The sequence below is a fragment of the Miscanthus floridulus genome, chromosome 13 (assembly GCF_019320115.1).
Source record: "Miscanthus floridulus cultivar M001 chromosome 13, ASM1932011v1, whole genome shotgun sequence".
Lineage (NCBI taxonomy): Eukaryota > Viridiplantae > Streptophyta > Magnoliopsida > Poales > Poaceae > Miscanthus > Miscanthus floridulus.
Genome location: NC_089592.1, coordinates 62,369,116 through 62,392,589, shown reverse-complemented (window position 1 = coordinate 62,392,589; position 23,474 = coordinate 62,369,116). Strand labels below are relative to the sequence as shown.

The 23,474-nt window shown below is 43.5% G+C and overlaps 1 protein-coding gene across 1 annotated transcript; it reads right to left on the bottom strand.

Moving 5' to 3' along the window:
- Positions 1–34: 34 nt before the first annotated feature.
- LOC136499908 (NAC transcription factor NAM-B2-like) lies at positions 35–23,053 on the bottom strand. The gene is made up of 7 exons (XM_066495400.1): positions 22,981–23,053; positions 22,464–22,555; positions 21,239–21,388; positions 20,152–20,264; positions 1,348–1,534; positions 972–1,262; positions 35–845 (listed from the first exon to the last, which is right to left on the bottom strand). Exons 1-7 carry the CDS (start codon positions 23,051–23,053, stop codon positions 309–311), a joined length of 1,443 nt encoding a protein of 480 aa, XP_066351497.1. The 3' UTR covers positions 35–308.
- Between the last annotated feature and the right edge of the window lie 421 nt (positions 23,054–23,474).

The window sequence follows — 23,474 nt, the reverse complement described above, 5'->3', positions numbered from 1 at the left end:
TGCCTGCTTATATATAGTTTAAAAAAAAAGATTTGATATGAACTCACGGGGAGCAGAGTATTGTACTGACTGACCCAAGGTATATATATGTATGTACATATCACAAAAAGGTGTACAGTAGATCAGAAGCCCATGGTATGTACAAGCACCGTTTCTAGCATAAGCTACTGTATTTGTGCCAACCCTAGTGTTGCTTACACGCATCACTCTTTTTTTTTGAAACATACACGCATTGACAATTTGATCTATCTGTCTAGGGATATACACACATGCAGGTGAGGTCGCCAACATCCAAGGAATATATGCTTTCAGAAGCCACTGTCCCAGTAGAGCCCGTTGAGGTCGTCAGAGGAGCCAATAACGCAGGTGAACTCAGTCTCAGCACGGCGACGGCAGTCCTCCTCACCACCGATGTCCAGCAACTCTGGTAGATAATAATCTGCATCGTCGCCGGACTGCATCTGCATGATTGGCAGCAACGCGGAGCAATGCGCTCCCAGTCCCAGCTGGTCGTCATGCTGGCTGAGCCAACTGGAACCATGTTGGTGCATCGTCAGTAGCTCCTCATGGGCCATTTGACGGCGGTGCTGCTGCTGATGATCACCCTCCATGTCTTGTTGGGCACCGAGGTGGCTTCCTGCTGTATGCTGGGTTTCGGCGACGACCACCGGTGGCGCCGCCTCCTGCTCGCTGTCAAAACCGTCGTCTGCCTGATCCATGGCAAGGAGATGATAACCAGGAGATGGGTGGTCATGCACGACAGCGTCCTCCGTTTCCAGCTTCCTGTCGTCGCTGATCATCGGATGCTGCTTCCTCGTGAACACCCTGCAAATGACCCACTCACTCTGCACATACGTAGTACGTGACCAAAACGGAGCACACCCATCATATGTAATTAATCAGACACTACAGAAGCATATATGGCTGCATATATGCTGACATATGTGACTATTGCACGTATATACGTGTACCTGTGCTCCTCTGAGGAGGGCGCTGCTCCTCCTCTCGCCCATGGCGTACTCGTGCATGACCCAGTCGGTCTTCTCCCCTCTCGGGGCCCTGCCGCGGTAGAACACCAGCGTCTTCCTCGTCCCGACGACGAGGCGGCCGGACCTGCTGTGCACGGGCTTGTCCTTCCCCGTGGACTTCCAGTAGCCCAGCTGTGTCGCGCGGCGGGCGCGAACGCCGGACGGGGACTTGCTGCCCCTCGTGCAGAAGAAGTAGCCCTCCTGCAGGTCTCCTCCGGCCGCCGCCGCCTGCTGCTCGCCTGCATGCATGTGAACATCAGCGACATGAGCAAGCAGCTCGCACTCGATGATGAACAGGCGTGCATATGCATGCTGCAACGCACGTACATGGCAGGTCCCATGGCTCTGTCTTGTAGAGGTCCACGTCGCGGATGGCTGGCGTGGTGAAGCTGCCGTCCATGGCCTTCCTGGCGAGGTAGCAGGTGACGAGCTCCTCGTCCGTCGGGAAGAAGCGGAAGCCCGGCGGCAGGACGAGCTCAATCCGCTGCTGTTGCTCCCCTTGCATCCTGTTATGCATCGCAAACAACCAATAAACTAGTTAGATGATCATCATCAGGAAGAAACACGCGCTGACTCACGCCTCCGTGTGTTTGATCGCACTCGCACAAAGATCAATGCAATAAGCACGGGTCAACCATTTCAATCTTGCACGTACGCACATGCATGAGCATGAACTGGTGGCAAGAGAGAGCGATGGGAAATTGCAGGAACGTACGTAGTGCACGAAGGTGACGCACACACAGCGGGGTGTTATTTGGCGATGCTGACCAGAGATAGATGTGACCAGCAGAAGCAAAGCTATATGCCCTTCGTTTTATAGTGGCGACAGAAGGCGTGTTTTGCCTAGAGCGTGCAGGTAGTTGGGGTTGACGGGGACGTCTCCTGCGCATGTGCAACCATCTCTCATTCCTATGGATGGGTAAAATATTTCATAATCATCAGAATAATTTTGCATACTTACGGTTTTTTTAAGAATAATGTCCGATTTACCCCCTGAAGTTGTTCCTGATTTTTTTTAAAAAATACAATCAAACTCGAATACTTGATTACATGAAAATAAATTCAGTGGGGGTGATCCCCATGGAGCAACCATGGGCACCTGCTGTAGATTCATGACACGTGTCCATGCGCATGCATCTTGTTGACACCGAAATTTGGTTCGAGATGGAAAGTTCCCAAGGACAAGAAATTATCAAGGAAAGCCGAAATATTCAAACAAGTCGGCTAACCGAATTGCCAGCAAGATCAGGATGGTGTCATCATTCCAAGGGGATGGACCCTATTCGGCAGAAGCAGCAAGACATAAAGCGAGAAGGCGCGTCTGACTCCGTAGAAAGGAAAGATTGGAGTCCAAGTTATCCTAAATTAGGAAGTTCTTATTTCTTTTCCAAATTTTGTGATCGGTCTTGTTGGATCAGGACTCGTAGTCAAGCCTTGGGTATAAATATTGAACCTCGGTTATTGTAATAGACATCTCTCATCGATCAACCAAAACAAGTACCTTTACTTTTCGGCTTAGGCCACCCCTTAGGAGTAGGAGTAAAGTAGATTTCAACGAGTTCTTTGGGCAAGCAGGACTGCATCGGACGACCTGACCTCCGGCTTGTTTGTGAGTATCCGTTACGACTTATATTGTTACTTGCAAGGCTGCAACAGACGACGGATCTCTTGCGAGTCGGGGTATAAGTTAGTTATCGATCTATATCGTTATTTGTAAGGCTGCAACAGATGACTGATCTCTTACAAATCGCGGTATAGATTAGTTATCGATTTGTATCTTCTTTTACAAGGCTGCAACAGACGACTGATCTCTTGTAAACATTGATATTAATCAAAGTTATCGGTATTGTGTTAAATAGTTTACTATTTAATATAATATCACCAATTGCCTAATCTAGATTGAGATTCATTGGTCTTATCTATTTTGATCTATCGTCTGCTGATTACTATCACAGTTGAATTCAATTCTTGATATTAGATCATGTTTTAACGACCAATCTATCTCAGCCTTGATCGCATATGGCGGGTGTTTAAAGTCGTGTTCTATTAAGAGATAGATTCATTGATCGCCAGTATCCGGTATGACTCCACTATCAATGTTGCATCAGCCGACTCGACTTGTTGATAGCGTGTCAAATTGGACACTGTCGGTTAATAGATCTATCTATTAAGAAGAGCATGGCGTCAGCCACCCGCTATGTCTCCATCGGCTATTTAGCCGATGGTCTGAACTTCCATGCGCATAACATGCTTTCATGATTCCTTTGCGATACAAGTAGATCTATCGACCGCTGGTCTCTAATCTAGGGTCCTACTGTCAATGCTGCATCAGATGACTTGACCTGTTGGCGGTACAATAGATTTAGTCTAGTGGTTTGTAGATTTATTTGTATCCAACGGATGAGTGATCGTATGTCGTGCGACACGATCACTAGAATCGGTTGTTTTACCCGATAGCCCACTTTGTTGAGGATGTATTGGCTATTTATATGCTTTTACTTATTTTTATCCTGGTTAAAAGCTAGTATGTCTCACATGTATGCTTACACGTCTACCCTTACATCTTTCGCATGTTTTTATGATCATCGACTAAGTTAGATTCAGGTAGTTGAGTAATTAATAATTGCCAATATGCTTGTTTTGTCTATATTACATCATGAACATGCTGGATATCGACTCTCTAGTCGATAGCCTTATCGTGCTGGCCACTTGGCCATATATTTGGAACTATCTGGACAAACACCGGCATGTTCCACCTTAAATTACTGATCAATTTTCTCTCCTTGTCAATTGCAGGGTCAAATTGACTAGCACATCCTCGGTCACGACCATCCAGTCTAACGCCCTTCCTAAATCCGGAGAGAGCTCGGGATCTACTCCACGTGATTTCTCTCAGCTTGCTGCGTGTGCCGATGGCTACCTACCGCTTTCTACCATCGACGCATCTAACACCATACCTCTGCGTTAACCCTTTTAAACGAATAGATGATAAAAATGTAAGAGATGTGTTACACGTATGCAGGCATGTTCCACTTGAGAAGCTAGGCCATTAGCAGATTTTGGACGTGTGGTGTTACACAACCATATCCTCTTCTCAAGTGAGTCACCAAAGATCATGCTTGAGGGTTCCATTAGCTTCAAGAGGGTGATACAAACCTCTCGGTGCTCAACCACAATGTTGGGAGCTCCTGGGCGACATCTAGCCATCTAGGAGTCAAGCGCTATGCTTCAAGCTCTCTAACTCACTCCTAATCCCAATCTCTCTCAAGAAATTTCACCAAGAATCAAAGGAAAAGATTGGGGAGCCTTCAATGGGCTGTGTGCATGTGAGAGAGAGTTGTTCTTGGGCTGGTGAGTGAGTTAATGCAGAAGATCAATGTTGGATAAGAAATAGAAGGGGTATTTATGTCCCTCCCCCTTTCAAACGGTCAAAATTGTAAGTGCGGAACTTCCACACTCAAACACCAAAGTTCCATGGCGCAGAACTTCTCTACGAGTACCAGAACAGAATAAGAATTAAGGCATTCTGGCTTTGGTTTGGCTTAGGGATTAATTGGTGTTTGGATAGATGTGAAGGGACAAGATGCCTAAGAGGGGGGTTGAATTAGGCTTCTAAAAGCTACTTGGCCTCTATTCTAGTTATCAAAACCTAAGCAGGATTTCTATCTATATAGCAAGCTCCACTACTAGGAATATCCACTTCTATGACTATCAACTTTCATCACTCAAGGAGCCAAATTCGTCATAATTTCAATTGTATGACGAAAACCGGTTCGTCATAGTAGTCGCATCTGTCGTAGAACCGACCAATTTATAAGAGTACAAGTACAATGACAGCCCACAAGCGGTCGCACTGTCATACTTGAACCCATATAAACCCGGTAGTCCATCGAGTACCACGATGGGTCTCGATAAACGATTTACAACAACCAAGACCGTACATGATTCAACATACATGTCACATATTATATAAATTTCACAGATACATTTTTCATCATCAGAGTATGAAACAAAGTTATTACAAACCGAGTTTGATAGATAAAAGCAGAAGCAATTAAGTTTGAAAGTAAAGTTTCCAACATAGTTTAGTACAGTGCCGAAATAGGATCACAGTCCACAAAAGCAAGTAGAGGGATTAATAAAGAAGCTTGCCCAAGGCTTACTCCTCATCCACAATGGGATAGAAGCAACTCTTGCAATAACCATGATACACAGTGCCATCTGCAACAATGGGAAATAAAACCCTGAGTACGAGAAGGTACTCAGCTAGACTTACCCATCATAAACCAGAAATAAAACGACTCTAAGGATCATGCAAGGCTGTATAAGTGGAGATAGCTTGACCACATTTTGCATAAAAGCGATTAACTCAGTTATACAATTATGATTCTGTTATCAAGTTAATTATACTATCCATCTCTAAATTAGCAACTAACCTATGCCAAACATGTGGTATATCATTTTAGAAGCATACAATAGTAACCATAGCCGGTATTGTAATTCCATATTCATTCGAACCATCATGTTCCATAACACAGTTACTATGATGCTGGGACTAGCCAAGTTTCTCAATATCCGGGAGAGACGGCGATTCGAATCGATTTCAACCAGCTGGGAATTTATTCCTAACACAAACCCCGACAGACCAGATCATTAGTCGCCTTAGGTCACCTTTGGTACAACTCAGGTACACATTTCGCGGGTTCATACCGCGCCGCACAATCAGGAACACCAAATGCCAGGACGTTCAGGACTACCCTGCCCTTGGGCTCAGTTTGGTTCCCTACAAGGAGCGCACAACAGAATGGGGCCCAGCCTAAGTTGAGCTACTTGGCTTCGCGGTCAGAACGAGTTATCCGGCCAGCTAAGTGATAGGCATGCGTTCAATCTTGTCAGAAGCACCAACAACGGTACGGTCCTTAATCGGCACAGACGGAATCACATGAGTCAACCTACGCATAGACTCCGCTGAAAGGTCCTTGTGTGGTTTTGGTAATTGAGTGACAACTTAAGTGGACTAATTGTGTTTATGTGAGATACACAGGTGATTAGTCCATAGGTACATGTGTGTGAGCAACATATGCCATGAAGGTGAAAATGGCTTAGAGATGTTGCAAAGCTCACACATGTGATGATGAAGGAGCTTAAATGCACATGAGACATGACATTGAGTCATGTGATCAAGGTGGAGAAGATCAAGATAAGACTTGGCTTGATGGACCGGTTGCAAGCGTGAAGGGCAAGTCGAAGGCTTTGGAGTGATGGACCGCGTGGCGGTGAAGCTTGAGAAAGACTTGGCACCGATGGACGAAGGCAATGGTGAAAAGCAAGTGATGTCAGGATCGATGAACCAATATGATCACGTGATGATATGAAGTGGATCATATCATTGTTGATCATGTTGGTGCATGTGTTGCATCAACATTGGAGGAGATGGAATGGAATGCGCAAGGCAAAGGTATAACCTAGGGCATTTCATTTCACCGGTCATAGGTGTGTAGAGAAGTTTATGACCGGGTTTAGGATAGATGGCCGTACTATCAAGAGGGGCAAACTTGTTTGCATATCGGTCATCTAGTGCCACTTGAGTGATCTAACTTTGCATCGTCGCTAGGATCGAGTGGCGTGGCAAGTTGAGTGGCTAACATCCTTTGGGAAATGATTGTGAAAAGCTAACACACATACACATGGTGGTGTTGGCACATTTTCAAAGGAGATGGAGTTGGAGTTGATGTGGATCAACTTGGTGAAGAAACTCCACCGACGCCCTACACAGAAAAGATAGAGTGTCACTGGGTGCACCGGACGCTGGCACTAGAAGTGACTGGACGCTGGCAAGGCGCGTCTGGTCAGGCTGACGCATGGTGACGCAGGAGCTGGAGTGTGACCGGACGCTGGGCTCCGTCTGATCAAGTGCGACCGGACGTGTCCGGTCAAGGTCAGTACCTTACTGTAAACGACTAGACGCTGAGGTCCAGCGTCCGGTTAGTTGAAGCTGCTGCATCCAGTCAGGTCAAGTGACCGTTGGAATCGGGATATGTGGCTGTCTACGGGCGACTGGACGCTGAGGTCCAGCGTCCGATCGACCCGACAGTTGCCCATTGAAGGGGTAACGACTAGTTTAGCCCTTGGGGCTACAAATAGAAGTGGCCTTCAGCCATGGCTGGTGCTGAGCACCTTGGGGGACTTTGTGTCCATGCTTGAGAGTGCTTAGGAGCCCTCCATCTCACACATACTTGATAGTGATCATCCGATTGTGTGAGTGAGCGATTCTAGTGCGATTGCATCGTAAGGTTGCATCGAGTGGCACTAGGTGATCGAGTTGCAAGCTGGTGGTGCTTGTTACTCTTGGAGGTTGCCACCTCCTTGATGGCTTGGTGGTGGTCTCCGTTGAAGCCCACAAGAAGCTTGTGCGGCGCTCTGGAGAAGTGCTTTGTGAGGGGCATTGTGCTCGCCCCGCGGGAGTCATGAATAGCAACTTTAGTAAAGCGTGTCATTGAGCTACCCTCACTCAAGGGGTAGGTTCTTGCGGCGCCCGACGTGTGGGCTTAGCGGGTGATGCTAATTAGCCACCGAACCACCAAGTGAGCGGTCGACACAACGGAGACTAGCGTGTTGGCAATCACGTGAACCTCAGGAGAAAAATCATCGTGTTAACCTTGTTCTTCCTATTGGTTTGCATCCCCGTTACACAAGCTTGCGATTACTTCCATATACATTAAGCTTGTGTTGTTGCTCTTGTAATTAGTTAGCTTGTGTAGCTTACTAGTTACCTTCTTGCTTGTGTAGCATAGAAGTAGCTCCTTGCGTGGCTAATTTGGTTTGTGTAACCTTATTAGTCACATTGCTTAGTTTGTGTAGCTAAGTAATTGCGCTCTCTAATTTGGCATTAGTTGCCTTGTTATTGAGCATTGCTAGTGAGCTTAGGTGGCTTTGTGCTTTTGCTTACTAGCATGTGTAGGAGCTCCCTTGTCGCTTAAAGTACTAGTGGCATAGGTTTGTGTGACCTTGCTTCCAGAATTGGTTAGGAGAGCTCTAGCAAGCCCGACACCTTTGTTGCTTAATTAGTATCTTTGAAAGGTGCTAGTGAATATAGTTAGAGGTGTGTAGTCTTGGCTAGACCGATAGTTATAATTCCGCACTTGTTTCGGTTAGCCGACGCGATTAAGTTTTAGAAAAGACTATTCACCCCCTCTAGTTGCCATCTCGACCCTTTCAATTGGTATCAGAGCTAGGTCTCTCATTTGTGGTCTTCACCGACCCGAGAGGATGGCGAACTTTGGGCTAGAAGTTGTTTGTGACACACACATTTTTGATGGCACACACTATGCACGGTGGAAACGTCATATGCTTGATCATTTCCGTGAATTGGGTCCCAAGGCATGGTGGATCATTGTTGTTGGTTTTTCTCGTGATGCCTTGGATAAGGATAACCTCACCCAAGCGCAAGAGGATTGCTTACAACTTGATCATTGTGCTCTTTATTATCTAATGTGTGCTATACATGATGATATTTTTAGACATGTGTGGGACTTGGAGAGTGCTCATGATATGTGGCTAGCACTCCAAGCCTTTTACGGTGACTCCTCCACATGGGATGATGGTAAATTCAAGAAGGAGGATGAACCAAAGAAGGAGGCGCATGAGTGTGTTGAGCATAACCACAATTACGTGATTGTGGAAGATTGCTCCACCTCATGGTCAAGTGATGATGATGACGATCGATCTACCACAAGTTCACTTGACAAGGTTGATGATGATGCCACAAGTGTTGCAAGTGATGATGCTACCCCATGCACACTTGATGGTGATGATGGTTCATGCTCATGCCATGATGAAGATGCTACTTCAAGCTCTCCGACTACATCACCACATTGCTTCATGTTACAAGGTGACACCAAGGTATCAAATGATAATGTGGTTGATCATGTTGATTCATATGATGAGCTTATTAGTAGACTTGCTAGCATGACCATGTCTTTAGAAAATGAGAAAGCTAAAACATTGAAATTAGAAAATGAAAACTCATTTCTAAAGAACTCTTGTGAAGAACATAAGAAATTACTTGATGCTTATAAATCTTCACATGATGAGCTAAAATTGAATCATGAGATACTACTTGCATCTCATGATGAATTATTAGAACAACATGCTTCTCTCATTAAAGTATTTATAAAGAAACTTAAAAATAATGAGAGCTCATCACATGGATCAAATGATAAATTGCAAAATGTTGCTAACCCTTGTGATGTAGGCAAGAAGCATGTATCCACCTCTTGTGATGATTTATTAGAAATGCCATGTTCTTCACAAATAGATGCTTGTTCTACTTCTGTCTTGTGAGACTAACATTTTGAAGGAGAACATTGAGCTTAAAAGTGAAGTGAAGAAATTGAGCAACAAGTTAGAGAGGTGCTACAACTCAAAAGTCACCTTTGAGCACATGTTGAAGACTCAAAGAAACTATGGTGACAAGTGTGGCCTTGGCTTCAAGAAGAAGATGACAAAGGGCGAAAGAAAGAGAGAAAGAAAGATGAAGAAGCTACAACAAAGAAAGCTCTCTCATACCATGTGCTACCGGTGTCATGAAGCGGGACACTTTGCAAGTGGTTGCCCTAACATTGAGAAGCTCAAGAATATAAAAGAAGAAGAGAGGCTAAAGCATGTCAAGTGCTTCAAGTGCCGCACTTGGGGTCATCTTACCTCAATGTGCCCAACCAAGCAATTGGTGAAGCAACAAGTGAAGCCTCAACCAAAGCCACAAGTTGAGCAAGAGAAGACACCCCAAGTTCAAATCAAGATCAACCATGAAGATGGTGGTAATTTGATGATAAAGAAGAAGAAAACAAGAAGGGGTGGAAAGGAAAGGCATCCAATGCAAACTCAAGATGCCAAGATGATGAGCAAGAATGAAGATGAGAAGAAAGATCATGCTCACATCAAGTGCTTCAAGTGTGGTAGTGTGGGACACTTTGCCTCTAAGTGTCCTACCAAGCTTGAGAAGAAGGCTCAAGCAATCCATGAGAGGAAAGGCAATGAGAAGCACCACATGAGCAAAGAAGAGAAGGCTCAAGCAAAGAGAAAGTGCTACTCATGCCGGGAAAGGGGACACATGGCACATTCATGTCCCCTAGGTAAAATTTCTAAGCCTATTTCAATTGATAATAATGATATGCTTAGGAAGGATGGCAATGGTACCTCATTGGTTGCAATTGTAAAACATCCCGCTACTCATACTAAGGTATTGCCTAAGTATGTTGCTCCTAACTTGAGAGGACCCAAACTTGTTTGGGTACCATCAAAAAGTGGATGATTGTTTGTAGGTACCATCAGCATTGGAAACTTGATTCAATTGATCTCACATTGTTCATCATATGTTGAAACAAGTTATGAAGCCTAGTGCACATACAAACCCAATGCCAAGTAAAAATTGAGTGAAGTCCAAGTGCTATCAATATACAAGTGCTATAATTCAAGTTGTTGGTGATTCATTGGATATATTTGATGACCTGCAATTAATTGAGTTGAAGCCTGCTAGTTGGATGATCATGAGCTAACCAAGGTATATCTCTTGTTGATCATTTCATTTGGGTGCATATGAGTTGATTGAATTGGATAAATATGCAATGTTGCTTGCTATAAGATGATTGAATGGATAATTGCTTAGTAATCAAGTTTGGATTTATTTGTGTTGGATAAATTCATGAGATGACATTTAGTAACTGATTTGAATGGATATATGTCTTATGGAAGTATTCAAACAAGTTAGTATCAAGTTTGAGTCACATTTGATGAAGTATAGCTCAATTGTTGAAATCTGCCGTATATTGCAAAATCTGAGCTAGCTGTGATCTTAGCCATGTTTGAGTGATCAAAACTTATTGGATTGGCATGAAAATTGGTGTACATGCTCTAGACTTATGGTATAAGATGCTGTAGAAATTTCATGAAAATTGGATAAGAAATGCTTCGGTTTTGGAGTGGATCTTGTCAGCTATAGTGCAGCAGTTTTCAGCATGTAGCAGTGGTGGAAGAATTGAAATATGGCAGCAATCTAGAAGTCAAATGAAGCTCAAATTTTTACATCTGCTAAATAACTTAGTAAATAACATCTCCACCAAATTTAGTGGTATTTGGATTTGTACTTTGGGAGATATGCTTATTTCGTTGAAGGGTACAAAATCTGTTAGAAAAGTGACAAATGTTGGATTGATCTGGAGTCACTTTGATTGAAAGGTCCTCAAGTTGGAAACATGTTTACAAGTGTTTGAGGTACCTAAGTTTGGTTTTGAAATGATCTAGAAGCATGACAAGATATGAGTACAAGGCTATTTGATTGTGGAGTGTACTCTGCACACATTCGGTACTCAAATTGGAAGATCAAGATCAAACTCAAGATGAAGTTGAAGTTTAAGTTCTAGTGACTATTGGAAATCATTTGGTAGAAAGAAAAAGAACTTAAACAAGAAGAAAGAAAAGGACTTAAAGAAGGAATCAAGGTTACTCATCAAGTAAGTCCATCACTTGGATCAATCAATCAAGTTATTTCAAGTGAGTGTCAATAATGGTTCTTAGAAAGAGGTCACTTCTCCCTAGTGTAGGGGCTTGCCGCCTATGTGTAGGTAAACCAAGTGTGGTACTTGGAAGGCTAACATGGAAGTGGTGATCCAAGGGACATTTAAGATGCTTAGTTGAAGCAATCAAAAGGATTGATCAAGAAAAGCAAGCAACTCCCAACAGAGAGCTAGTTATTTCAAGTGGTATTCCAAATAGTTCTCTCATGCAAGCAAGAATCAAAAGATGAAGCAAGTCAACCACAACAAGAAAGTGCACTTGATCATAAGTGGTATTCATGTCATATGGGTGAAGAATGAAATTCAAATTAGTATCTATTGGTCTTCACCAAGCCTATAAATTGGACTTCACATTGCTATTGGAGTAAATGAATTGGAATCTATATGACTATCCTCTACTCCAACATTGCAAAGGTATCATTGTAATGTGCATGATCATTTCATCCCTTACTAGTATGCGGTTAGTGCATATAGTACATGCTTCATAGGATCATGCATAACAAATGAAATGTTTAAATTCATAGCCTACCACTATTGTTTGAATGATTACTTGATCTAGTGGTTACTATGAGAATTTGTTCATGAGCGAGTGAACCCAAGTACTTGACTCAATTTGAATTGCTAAACAAGTAACAAGTACAACATTGGCAAGATAACCCTTACATGAGGTGTGAAGAAGCTTGTCATTGGTTCAAACCGGACTTGAAAGCTTAAGCAAATCAATTTAGTTCAAGTCACATAAGAAGTTCATGATAATGATAAGAGTACAAGCACAAGACAACAATGCAAATGGATATCTAATTTGTATGTTTCAAGTGGTATCTAGACTTAAGTATTTCATTAAGAATTCATAAGTAATGTCTAGATCAACCCATAAGTGATATCCTATAGGTGGTACTCATAAAGATAACAAATGTTCAAGAAAATGATCAAAATTGATAAATCCAACTAGTGGTTCCAAAATAGAAAGTTATTTCAAATGATATCACATCTACATATAGTATCAATTATACAAGTGATATCTATCATGCAAAAGATGGTTCCACAAGTGATCTTCAACTTTAAGTGATCCTCAAATAAAGAATGCATCCCTCACCTACAAGAGCTTAAGTGCAATAAAATGGATGACCCATGCATATAATGATAAGATACAAGTAGTGCAAGTTACAAGTTGTAAATGGTATCTACAAGTAGTGTCATTCCAACAATCAAGTAATGTCCATAAAAAAATGCAAGATTCAAGTCTCAACCATCTACCCCAAAGTGCATACCTTTGCATCAATAAGAAGCATACCTTTTATGAAAATTGATGACAAAGGGGGAGAAATTGTACAAAGATATGAAAGATATGGGGGAGAGATTGTACAAACATAAATACAAAGGGAAGAGATAGGGCATGGACATGAACAAAGAGGGAGCAACATTGGAGAAAAGAGAAGGATCAAAATTCTTGGGCAAGAGAAGCACACAAATAGGGGGAGCAAGCTCATGAACTTTGATTGATTGCAATTGATATGTACATATTCATGTGCTTGCTTGCATGGCATAAGTTCTTAAATTCAAAATGCATGCTTGTGTGGTGTATGCTAGTTATAGAACTTGAATGATGATTTGATAACTAGCATGCATAGGATGATAGCTAGACACTTGGTATGTTTTTCAAAGTAATGCTAGTACCTTGTTTTTAATGATGATCTCATGAGGTATCTAGTGCTTTCATTTCCAAGTGATATCTAGCTAACCATGGTGCTAAGGATGAACTTAAAGGTGCAACTCTGATTGGTATCACGCTTCAAAGGTTTATTCTATACACCTCAGCATCATTTTGTAGTAATTACTCTCCTATAATTTAAATCTATGCATATGTGCAAACTTAAAGTCAAACACTCTAGCACATATGTAGGGGGAGCTAATACTACCATTTCAGGTTTGTGGTACTTGTTCAAAATCATTTTCACATGGTAAAATTGCTTGGGCAAGCAACATGAATCCAAAAGAGCTTAATTTCCATATCTTTGTAGAGTTGTCATCAATTACCAAAAAGGGGGAGATTGAAAGGTCCTTGTGTGGTTTTGGTAATTGAGTGACAACTTAAGTGGACTAATTGTGTTTATGTGAGATACACAGGTGATTAGTCCACAGGTACATGTGTGTGAGCAACATATGCCATGAAGGTGAAAATGGCTTGGAGATGTTGCAAAGCTCACACATGTGATGATGAAGGAGCTTAAATGCACATGAGACATGACATTGAGTCATATGATCAAGGTGGAGAAGATCAAGACAAGACTTGGCTTGATGGACCGGTTGCAAGCGTGAAGGGCAAGTCGAAGGCTTTGGAGTGATGGACCGTGTGGCGGTGAAGCTTGAGCAAGACTTGGCGCCGATGGACGAAGGCAACGGTGAAAAGCAAGTGATGTCAGGATCGATGAACCAATATGATCACGTGATGATATGAAGTGGATCATATCATTGTTGATCATGTTGGTGCATGTGTTGCATCAACATTGGAGGAGATGGAATGGAATGCGCAAGGCAAAGGTATAACCTAGGGCATTTCATTTCACCAGTCATAGGTGTGTAGAGAAGTTTATGACCGGATTTAGGATAGATGGCCGTACTATCAAGAGGGGCAAACTTGTTTGCATATCGGTCATCTAGTGTCACTTGAGTGATCTAACTTTGCATCGTCGCTAGGATCGAGTGGCATGGCAAGTTGAGTGGCTAACATCCTTTGGGAAATGATTGTGAAAAGCTAACACACATACACATGGTGGTGTTGGCACATTTTCAAAGGAGATGGAGTTGGAGTTGATGTGGATCAACTTGGTGAAGAAACTCCACCAGTGGAGTGTCCGCCCGTAGAGTGCGGACAGTCCGACGGTGCCACCGGCGCCCTACACAGAAAAGACAGAGTCTCACTGGGTACACCGGACGCTGGCACTAGAAGTGACCGGACACTGGCAGGGCGTGTCTGGTCAGGCTGACGCATGGTGACGCAGGAGCTGGAGTGTGACCGGACACTAGGCTGCGTCCGATCAAGTGCGACCGGATGCGTCCGGCCAAGGTCGGTACCGTACTATAAACGACCGGACGCTGAGGTCCAGCGTCCGGTCAAATGAAGCTGCTGCGTCCGGTCAGGTCAAGTGACCATTGGAATCGGGATACGTGGCCGTCTGTGGGTGACCGAACGCTGAGGTCCAGCGTCCGGTCAACACGACCGGAGCGTCCGGTCGACCCGACAGTTGCCCATTGAAGGGGTAACGGCTAGTTTAGCCCTTGGGGCTATAAATAGAAGTGGCCTTCAGCCATGGCTAGTGCTGAGCACCTTGGGGGACTTTGTGTCCATGCTTGAGAGTGCTTAGGAGCCCTCCATCTCACACATACTTGATAGTGATCATCCGATTGTGTGAGTGAGCGATTCTAGTGCGATTGCATCATGAGGTTGTATCGAGTGGCACTAGGTGATCGAGTTGCAAGCTGGTGGTGCTTGTTACTCTTGGAGGTTGCCACCTCCTTGACGGCTTGGTGGTGGTCTCCGTTGAAGCCCGCAAGAAGCTTGTGCGGCGCTCCAGAGAAGTGCTTTGTGAGGGGCATTGTGCTCGCCCCATGGGAGTCACGAAGAGCAACTTTAGTAAAGCATGTCATTTAGCTATCTTCACTGAAGGGGTAGGTTCTTGCGGCGCCCGACGTGCGGGCTTAGCGGGTGATGCTAATTAGCCGTCGAACCACCAAGTGAGCGGTTGACACAACAGGGACTAGCATGTTGGCAAACACGTGAACCTTGGGAGAAAAATCATCGTGTCAACCTTGTTCTTCCTGTTGGTTTGCATCCCCGTTACACAAGCTTGCGATTACTTCCATATACATTAAGCTTGTGTTGTTGCTCTTGTAATTAGTTAGCTTGTGTAGCTTACTAGTTACCTTCTTGCTTGTGTAGCATAGAAGTAGCTCCTTGCGTGGCTAATTTGGTTTGTGTAACCTTGTTAGTCACATTGCTTAGTTTGTGTAGCTAAGTAATTGCGCTCTCTAATTTGGCATTAGTTGCCTTGTTATTGAGCATTGCTAGTGAGCTTAGGTGGCTTTGTGCTTTTGCTTACTAGCATGTGTAGGAGCTCCCTTGTCGCTTAAAGTACTAGTGGCATAGGTTTGTGTGACCTTGCTTCTAGAATTGGTTAGGAGAGCTCTAGCAAGCCCAGCACCTTTGTTGCTTAATTAGTATCTTTGAAAGGTGCTAGTGAATATAGTAGGGGTGTAGTCTTGGCTAGACCGATAGTTATAATTCCGCACTTGTTTCGGTTAGTCGACGCGATTAAGTTTTAGAAAAGACTATTCACCCCCCCTCTAGTCACCATCTCGACCCTTTCATCCGCCCGGCCTCAATTTACATCACCCCATGGTTCTGTTCCACGATAGCAAATATAGCCAACCGTGCTCCGGTACCCACCTATATTTCGTAGATGACAGGAAATCACCCGACTTCTACCGGTCTAAGCATGGCTAAGCATATATTCGATTCTAGACCTACATAGGGTTAGCAATGTATATATCTGGACAAGGAATTTATATGCATCAAGTGGTTCCATTCAACTCTTATAATCTAATGCATCAATCATAAGGACTTAAGTAATCATTTGTAAAATACTGGGAGACTTAAAATGCTCCGGGGCTTGCCTTTCAGAAAGGACGTGGGGCAGTGATCAGGACACTCTGGAAGCTCTTCAGGGTTTTGCTCCTCGCCTTTAGGAGCTGCGGCTTGAGGATTCTCCTGCTGGTCCCCTTCCTCTACTTCGTCGAACTCCAGCAACGTTATTTCTTCCTCCGGTCCTAGATGCATGAATATGGCATAAGGTATTGCGAATGTATGCATGCCGACAAGTATAATATGATGATACATGATGAATGCACTCTTGTAAGTATTCTTAACATCATGGTGCTGAAGTAATAACAAGTGCATTGTGTTTTGCTGAGCATGTGCATATCTCTTCTTGATTATTTAATTAACTACTTCAACACTTCATGTACCACACTACAAAACAACAGATACTTATTTTACTCATAACTGCAGTTCTACTTATCCAAATGTGGTGATCTTGAACTTTCTGGAAATCTTATAAAATTGCCTACAACTCTTATTTAATCACCAAAAGCTAATTCACAATTTATCTTAGCCAAAATAGACAAGCAACCCAATGCTGTTCAGAAATTCCAGAGAGCAAGCAATTCGGAAATACTAACTTTAAACAGCTATAACTCCTAAACCCTTTTGCCTATGGTCCTGAAATTTTTACACAAGATATATGAAGAAGTTATCTACAACTTTGTTATTAACCATTTTTACAGAAAACATCATTTTCACTATTCAACACACCAAACTATAGAATCTATCCGAATACCCTCCCAACTCGAATTATAAAGCAATAATACTTTTACTTTATGTAAGCATTCAAATTTTGACAACATAAAGTCTATCAACAGTTCAAGCATACCAAATACACTCAAGAAAACATAATGGTAAAGCCCAAACTATTTATTTAAATGCCTTTATTATTTTATTTAGATACTTAGGTTAAATAATAAACATATACTAAATATACATAATAAATTCTCAGAAATTTATAGTGGCCTACTAGTGCTACCGATAGACTATATAAAAGTTTCATGCCATTTGATAAAGTAAAACATCCTAGGCAAAAATGACAAGCTAGCAAGGGTTATTTTTGTGGAAACGGAAAACCCTACAAAAAGTTGTCAAGCAACAGATTTTATATTGTTCATAAATACTACACTTCCTAAGGAATACTACAAAATTTGGTTCACAATATTTGGATCTCTACACCCTACTTATCATTGTTTTCAAAGTTTGCAACGAAACTGAAAACAGATGAACTAGCATTCTCCATCGAGTCACAGACAGCTGGAGCCCTTGGTTCAGTCGATCCCACACGTCAATACAGAGCTCGGCGCGGAACAATTGAAGTTCGCCGACGGTGACCCTCTCTGGTGGCGGCAGAGCAGGATGACGGCGCCACACCATCGGTGACTGCTATGACTGGATCTAATGAGTCTACGAGTTGTTGCACGCGACAGCGGTTCTAGAATACCAACCATTATGGCGAAAGGCGGTCAGAGGCGGTGCGGCCACGACAACTTACCAGGCGCGGTTAGTAAGCAAATGTGGGCGCGGTGAGACTTTGGGATGACGGTGGAGTGGCTGCGGTGCTCGGCGGAGTTGACGTGGTGCTCGGCAGAGGTGGCACGGTGCTCGGCAGAGTTGGCGCGGTGCTCGGCAGAGGTGCAATGGCACTACTGCGGTGGCGAAGGAGCAACGTGACGCGGCGCAAGGCAAACGAGGTGGCCAGCAATGGTGACGGCGGTGTTGTCCACTGCTACAGCGGCTGCGGTTGCTGTGGGTGGGCAAAGGAAAAAGGCAGAGAGCGAAATGAGAGCGCGGGGACGGAGCGGGCGAGTGCTGGGGATGATAAAGTGAGCTCTGGCCCGACACAGCCGCGCTGTGGCTCAACGTGGCCTGGCTGCTCAGACTAGTGGTGACGCACGACTTCATTCCCCCCCACACGGCGGCCATGCTCTGTTGCCGGTCGGCCACTGAAGACCGAACGGGTTGGCCTTCAGAGCCCCAAACCGAGCCCGACAACGCAATTTGAAGCAATTAAATCTCCTAATCTGTAGCTTGTTAGTGCAACAACCTAAACAGAACTCGTAGCCCTAAGGACCAGCTCCATTTGTTCTTAAAGAATCATGTGCTAATTCGCAACCAAAACCGAGTTACATCATCCCCAAAGTCGGCTCGTCAGTCTGTCAGTTCCAAGAGACTTAGCGAAAATTGCGAAGTGTGGAAAATGTGGATTTGCTGATTTTTGTGAGCCTAATTCAAGCATGTTAGGAGCTAAATCAGTCAATGACCCAAAAATAAAAGTTATTCCTCTTGCCAAACACTACAACTTCGCTTTAGTGACCACCTCCATGCAAGGTCTCTAGCACATAGTTCAAACTTGGTCAAACATGCCACATTTAAATGATGGTATACCTTCAAACTAGGGCTTAATGACCTATTTACCCCTAACCATGAATATCAAAGTTGTTCATAATGATACTCTAGACATGTTTAAGCTAATTGCAAGGTCACACCATCATTTTATGTATTGGTCACTCATAGGGCTATCCAGGTCAACACATAACCTTAAGTGCTTGATCATGAAAGGTGACATTCATGAACAATGTTCCATTTGCTAACCTAAGTGTTGCTAACATGTTTCTGTGGCTCATATCAACCAATTACCTGTATTCATTCATGATCATATGTATATACACATGGAAACATGAAATAATAAGAAATGTTGCATATGTTTCAATCAAATGTTTCAAGTGTAAATGCTTATATATGAATGCTTGATGATCATGCTCATGCTATGCAAGTCAAGTTATGCAAGGCTAACACCTAGGGTGTTACAGCGTCATTCCTTAACTTCTATGACGATTCTAGAAATTTGTCATAGATGTGGATAGATGTATGGTGAAAATAGAACATTATAGAACTATTTTGGCATGCGTGGTAGGGGCATCCATGCTGGCGGTTGCTTCCGTTGGAGATGCTTTCCACGTGTACCTGCTATAGCCGGTTGCATTGGGATGGTTCGGGTATGTGTCACCTTGCTATTGGATAATGTGGCCATCTCTGGTTCTTGCACATTTCAGGTTCTTAATGGACCACGTGTCAGGCCCCTGTTGTTCCACATGTCTATTTTCTATTGGCACACATGTCATGTTGCGGTTGGGTCACATGTCATTTCTTTATTGGACCATGTGTCGTATTTTTATTGGTCCACATGGCCATTTTGTATTCAACCACGTGTCACGGTGCTGTCCGTCCATGTTTCATTTTTTTATTTGTCCATGTGGCTTGAGGGCTTCCTTCCACGTATCAGATTTTTATTAGCCCACGTGTCGTGCCATGGCTATTTGACGTGTCATGCACTGGTTATTCATGTGTTGCATTTTTATTTGATCACATGGCCTACCCAGGTTCTACTACATGCCCAACAATAAATTCATCATAAAAGTAATTCAAGATCATCACTGCTGCACAGATTGACTACATAATTATTCGACGATGTCTACATAATTTTTAGCATGATAATCAAATACAATAAATTACTACTTACACATCAGCAGCCCGCTGACAGTTTCACCACATCAAACTAGCACACGAGTACACACATCAAACCACAAATGTTCACTACATCAAGCCAACAGAGTTGATGACTGAGAGTTACCAAAAGAAGAGCTAAAGCACATGATATCCTCATGTAGCTTATTGTACTCCTCCTATTGCTGTATCTTGAACTCCTCAAACTCCCTTTTAGTCTTTTCTATCTTCCTCTTCAGTTCATTCACTTGATCGATGAGGTTAGCGGAACTTTCCTATTCAGCAACAAGTTGTTCCTGAAGCATTCGCTCCGTCGATGTCTCTGTTCTGGCGGAGCTTGTTGGGATATCATCATTCTTCAAAAAAGGGTATTGCTGCTGACCTAGGAGTGGACCTGGCCATGGAAGAAGCAAAGACCATGGGAACAACATCAGCACTTGTCATTGGTTCATGCCCATCAGCAATAAGTTCTGCTCGTATAGTTTCCATAGCTTCCTATGAAATTCAAGCAGTAAACATTAGCTTACAGATAGTGGAAGATGACTTTAATTGAAAACCCAAGAGATTAGTTCATAACAAGTAACACAGGTTTTATATCGATATGGATTACATAAGCACAACACACATGTACTGATATGGATTACATACTACGAAATTCAAGCAATAAACAATAGGTTACAGATATGGATTACATAAGCACAATGCATAAGTATTGGAACTCAAAATTAAATGATGATGCCAAATTTAGGGCCCCTTTGGTTCATAGTATTTCCAAAGAAAAAATGTAGAAATCAGTAATCCTATGGAATCAGCACCATAGAGGCCTTGGGTTCATAGGAAGAAATGGGGGAAGAAAAACCATCCTATGGAATCAGCACCATAGAGGCCTTGGTTTCCTATGTTTTTCTTGTACAAAACCAAACACCCCTTCTAACAAAATTCCTCTGCTTTTCACATGCATTCCAATCATATTCCTATATTTTTTTTTGTTTCTACATTTTTCCGATCCTGCGTTCCAAAGGGAGCCTTAGGCTCCTACCACTATTGCTTCTATTAACAGTGCACATGAGTTTCTTTTTATACAAAGGCTAGAGTAATAATAAAACACAATCATCACTTATAAATGATTGCAGCTGCACAACATAGGAGCGAGATCCTATAGCCTAGTGGCACTTCGCTTTTGCACTGTTTTGCTTGTTCTTCTCAGATCCATGAGTCAACTCTCTAGGTCATGTTGACTTCACTCTCTTGGACTACCTTCCTCTAGGACTGATATCAGCGCTGTCTTTTGTCCTGTTGGCGGAGCCTCCTCTACAGCTTCTTCGAACCGGACGCTGAAATTGGAGAAGCAAATTTAAGCAGGAAGCATGTACAAATTGCATTGCTATCCAGACAGCAAAGCATTGCATTAATATCTGCACCCCCCTGGGCCCCTCTTGCCCGAACTCAATACAAGGTAGAACAAGCACCTCAACTGCAAGGGCCACTGGCTCATCTTGTAAATCTAAATATGTTTCATCTATATCACCAAATCCCTCAACAACCACCCCTGGTTCTTCCATCTTCCTATGATTCTTTGTGACTTGTGCCTCCCGCTCTCTTTCAAAGGCATTTAGTGGCTATTCATGTAGATTACAAAGGTATTTATTAACTAAAGCTTCTAGCGAATGTCAATACAACATAGCAAGAATATGTAAATAAGCGCCTAACTTGTAACTACAGCTTATACAGAAGTCATTAATCCAATAAAGCACATATCAGCTACACTCAACTATAGAAATATACAACCCCATCGCTATCTACATATCCCTGGTTGAAACACCACAATACAGCACACATCATAAAAGGAATTTGGGTTCCTCTTCCTCCATGTACCCTAGCTACGCTTCGTCGTTGGCACAACCATCTTGTCATCGTGGTTGCGGAACTAATGCGGCCGACGTTGATGAAGGGGTACAAGATCTGACACCGGCTAGGGTTTGAATCCGGCTAGTCATGATAGGTGCCGAAGTTGGGGATCTAGATCCGGCCTATACCATTGTTGAGGTGGTCCTTCCACCATCAGCTGACCTGCTATCGATGAATTGAAGGGGATCTGGCTCTGGCTAGGGTTTAGAAAGCTATGAGAGAGGGTGCGGTTGGAGAGTGCAGATCGATGAGTTGAGCTGCTATGCCGATGGCGCATAGGGTTTGGAGAGGGGTGGCTGGAGAGTGGAGAGGAAGGCCATGGGGCTAGGATTTGGAGTGGGAAGAGTGACAGTGGTGGCTAGAGGGTAGAGACGAAGGTGGATACGACGAGTCCTTATGCTTTTATGTGGCCATCATAGTACCACAAATGCCCTTGTCTAATTTTCGTTGCGTGTTGGCGGCACTACTCGGCGCAGTGCGATTTTTTCACCGAAAATCAAATTTTCTCGCCGGCAGATCTCCCTGTCTGTTTGGGGCCACCAACACAACAAAATGGAATCAGAAGAAATGGACAAAAGAAACTCAAAAACTTATGGCTCCTTTGGAATAAAAGAGAAACATGAATTTTGAAGGATCCAAATCCTTTAGAAAAAAATCCTAAGAAGCCCTTTAGACCGACAGCTCAGGTGGGAACCCCAGTTCCATCGCACGCAAGTCCATGTCTAAATGGAGGTGGGCGGCGGCTAGGGCTGATGCAGCCCCATGGCGAAGGCCATGTGTCACTACCTCTTGGATCCGCGCCAGCAGAGCATGGACGCGCTCAAGGAAGTTCGGCCCCATCGGCAGCACGGACACGACATTCAACTGCTCCATGATGACTGAAAGAGCAAGAACGAGAAAACTGTACCAATTAATAAGGTGCGGTGCCACACAAAACAAGATGATATGGTAATGACAATGCCTTATCAGTGAGCGGCGCCTACGCTTAACCCGCTAAGGCTTTAGTCATGGCCATCTCCCTATCGGTTGTGGCGAGTGTTGTCTCCATAGTGAAGAAGCACGACCGCAACCGCTCCACCTCCTAGTTTTCCATGCGGAGAGCCTGCCTAGTCACGTCCAGGTGTCGCACCATCGTCTCCTCCCTTGGATGCTTCTCCACCGCCATGGTTCAAGCTTGAAGAATGAGGTGCTAGGGAGGAGGCGACGAGTAGGAAAGGTGAGTTCGCAAGGTTATAAGGCAACTATAATGACTCCCCTATTTTTCCTCAATTTTTATAGCAAGGGACGCGCACAGCCGATGGACCTGAATTCCAGCAGATGTTGGGCAATAGCGGGAGGTAAGGCGAGGCCACATCTCCACAATCTTTGAGGAGCATGCCTTCCAAGAAATACACGTCGAGAAACGAGCCACCAAAAAGGAGCAGCAAGGGCACTGTTCATATTTTACTGCACTCGCAAGAAAGTCCAAATGCGGCACATTTCATCTCGTCGGACAATATACAGTATAGAGTTATGAGTAAAACTATTGCCTACGGAGTGTACTCAGTCACAACATTGTATTAGTAGTTGTAGTCATGAGTGGCTTTGATTTGTGTTGAAGCCACCTCATCTTATTTTTGTTTATTTGATAAGATTTGTTGAACTTGCAAGAACCATGCATCAAAGATAATTTTAATTAGAATTTGGATTTTATAATCTAGTGCGTGCCTCTGCAAACCAAGAGAAATTGAAATAATCCCTCAGTTTGCCCCTTGACTATCATCACTGCGTGGATTAGATCGCACTGTCTACTTCACA

Coding starts and splice junctions, on each gene's coding strand:
- LOC136499908 (XM_066495400.1), bottom strand. CDS start 23,053: ATGCTCCTCAAAGATTGTGGAGATGTGGCCTCGCCTTACCTCCCGCTA. Junction 21,389..22,463: donor TGCTGGCGCGGATCCAAGAG/GTAGTGACACAT, acceptor CTACATGAATAG/CCACTAAATGCCTTTGAAAG. Junction 1,263..1,347: donor GGGACCTGCCATGTACGTGC/GTTGCAGCATGC, acceptor CATGCAGGCGAG/CAGCAGGCGGCGGCGGCCGG.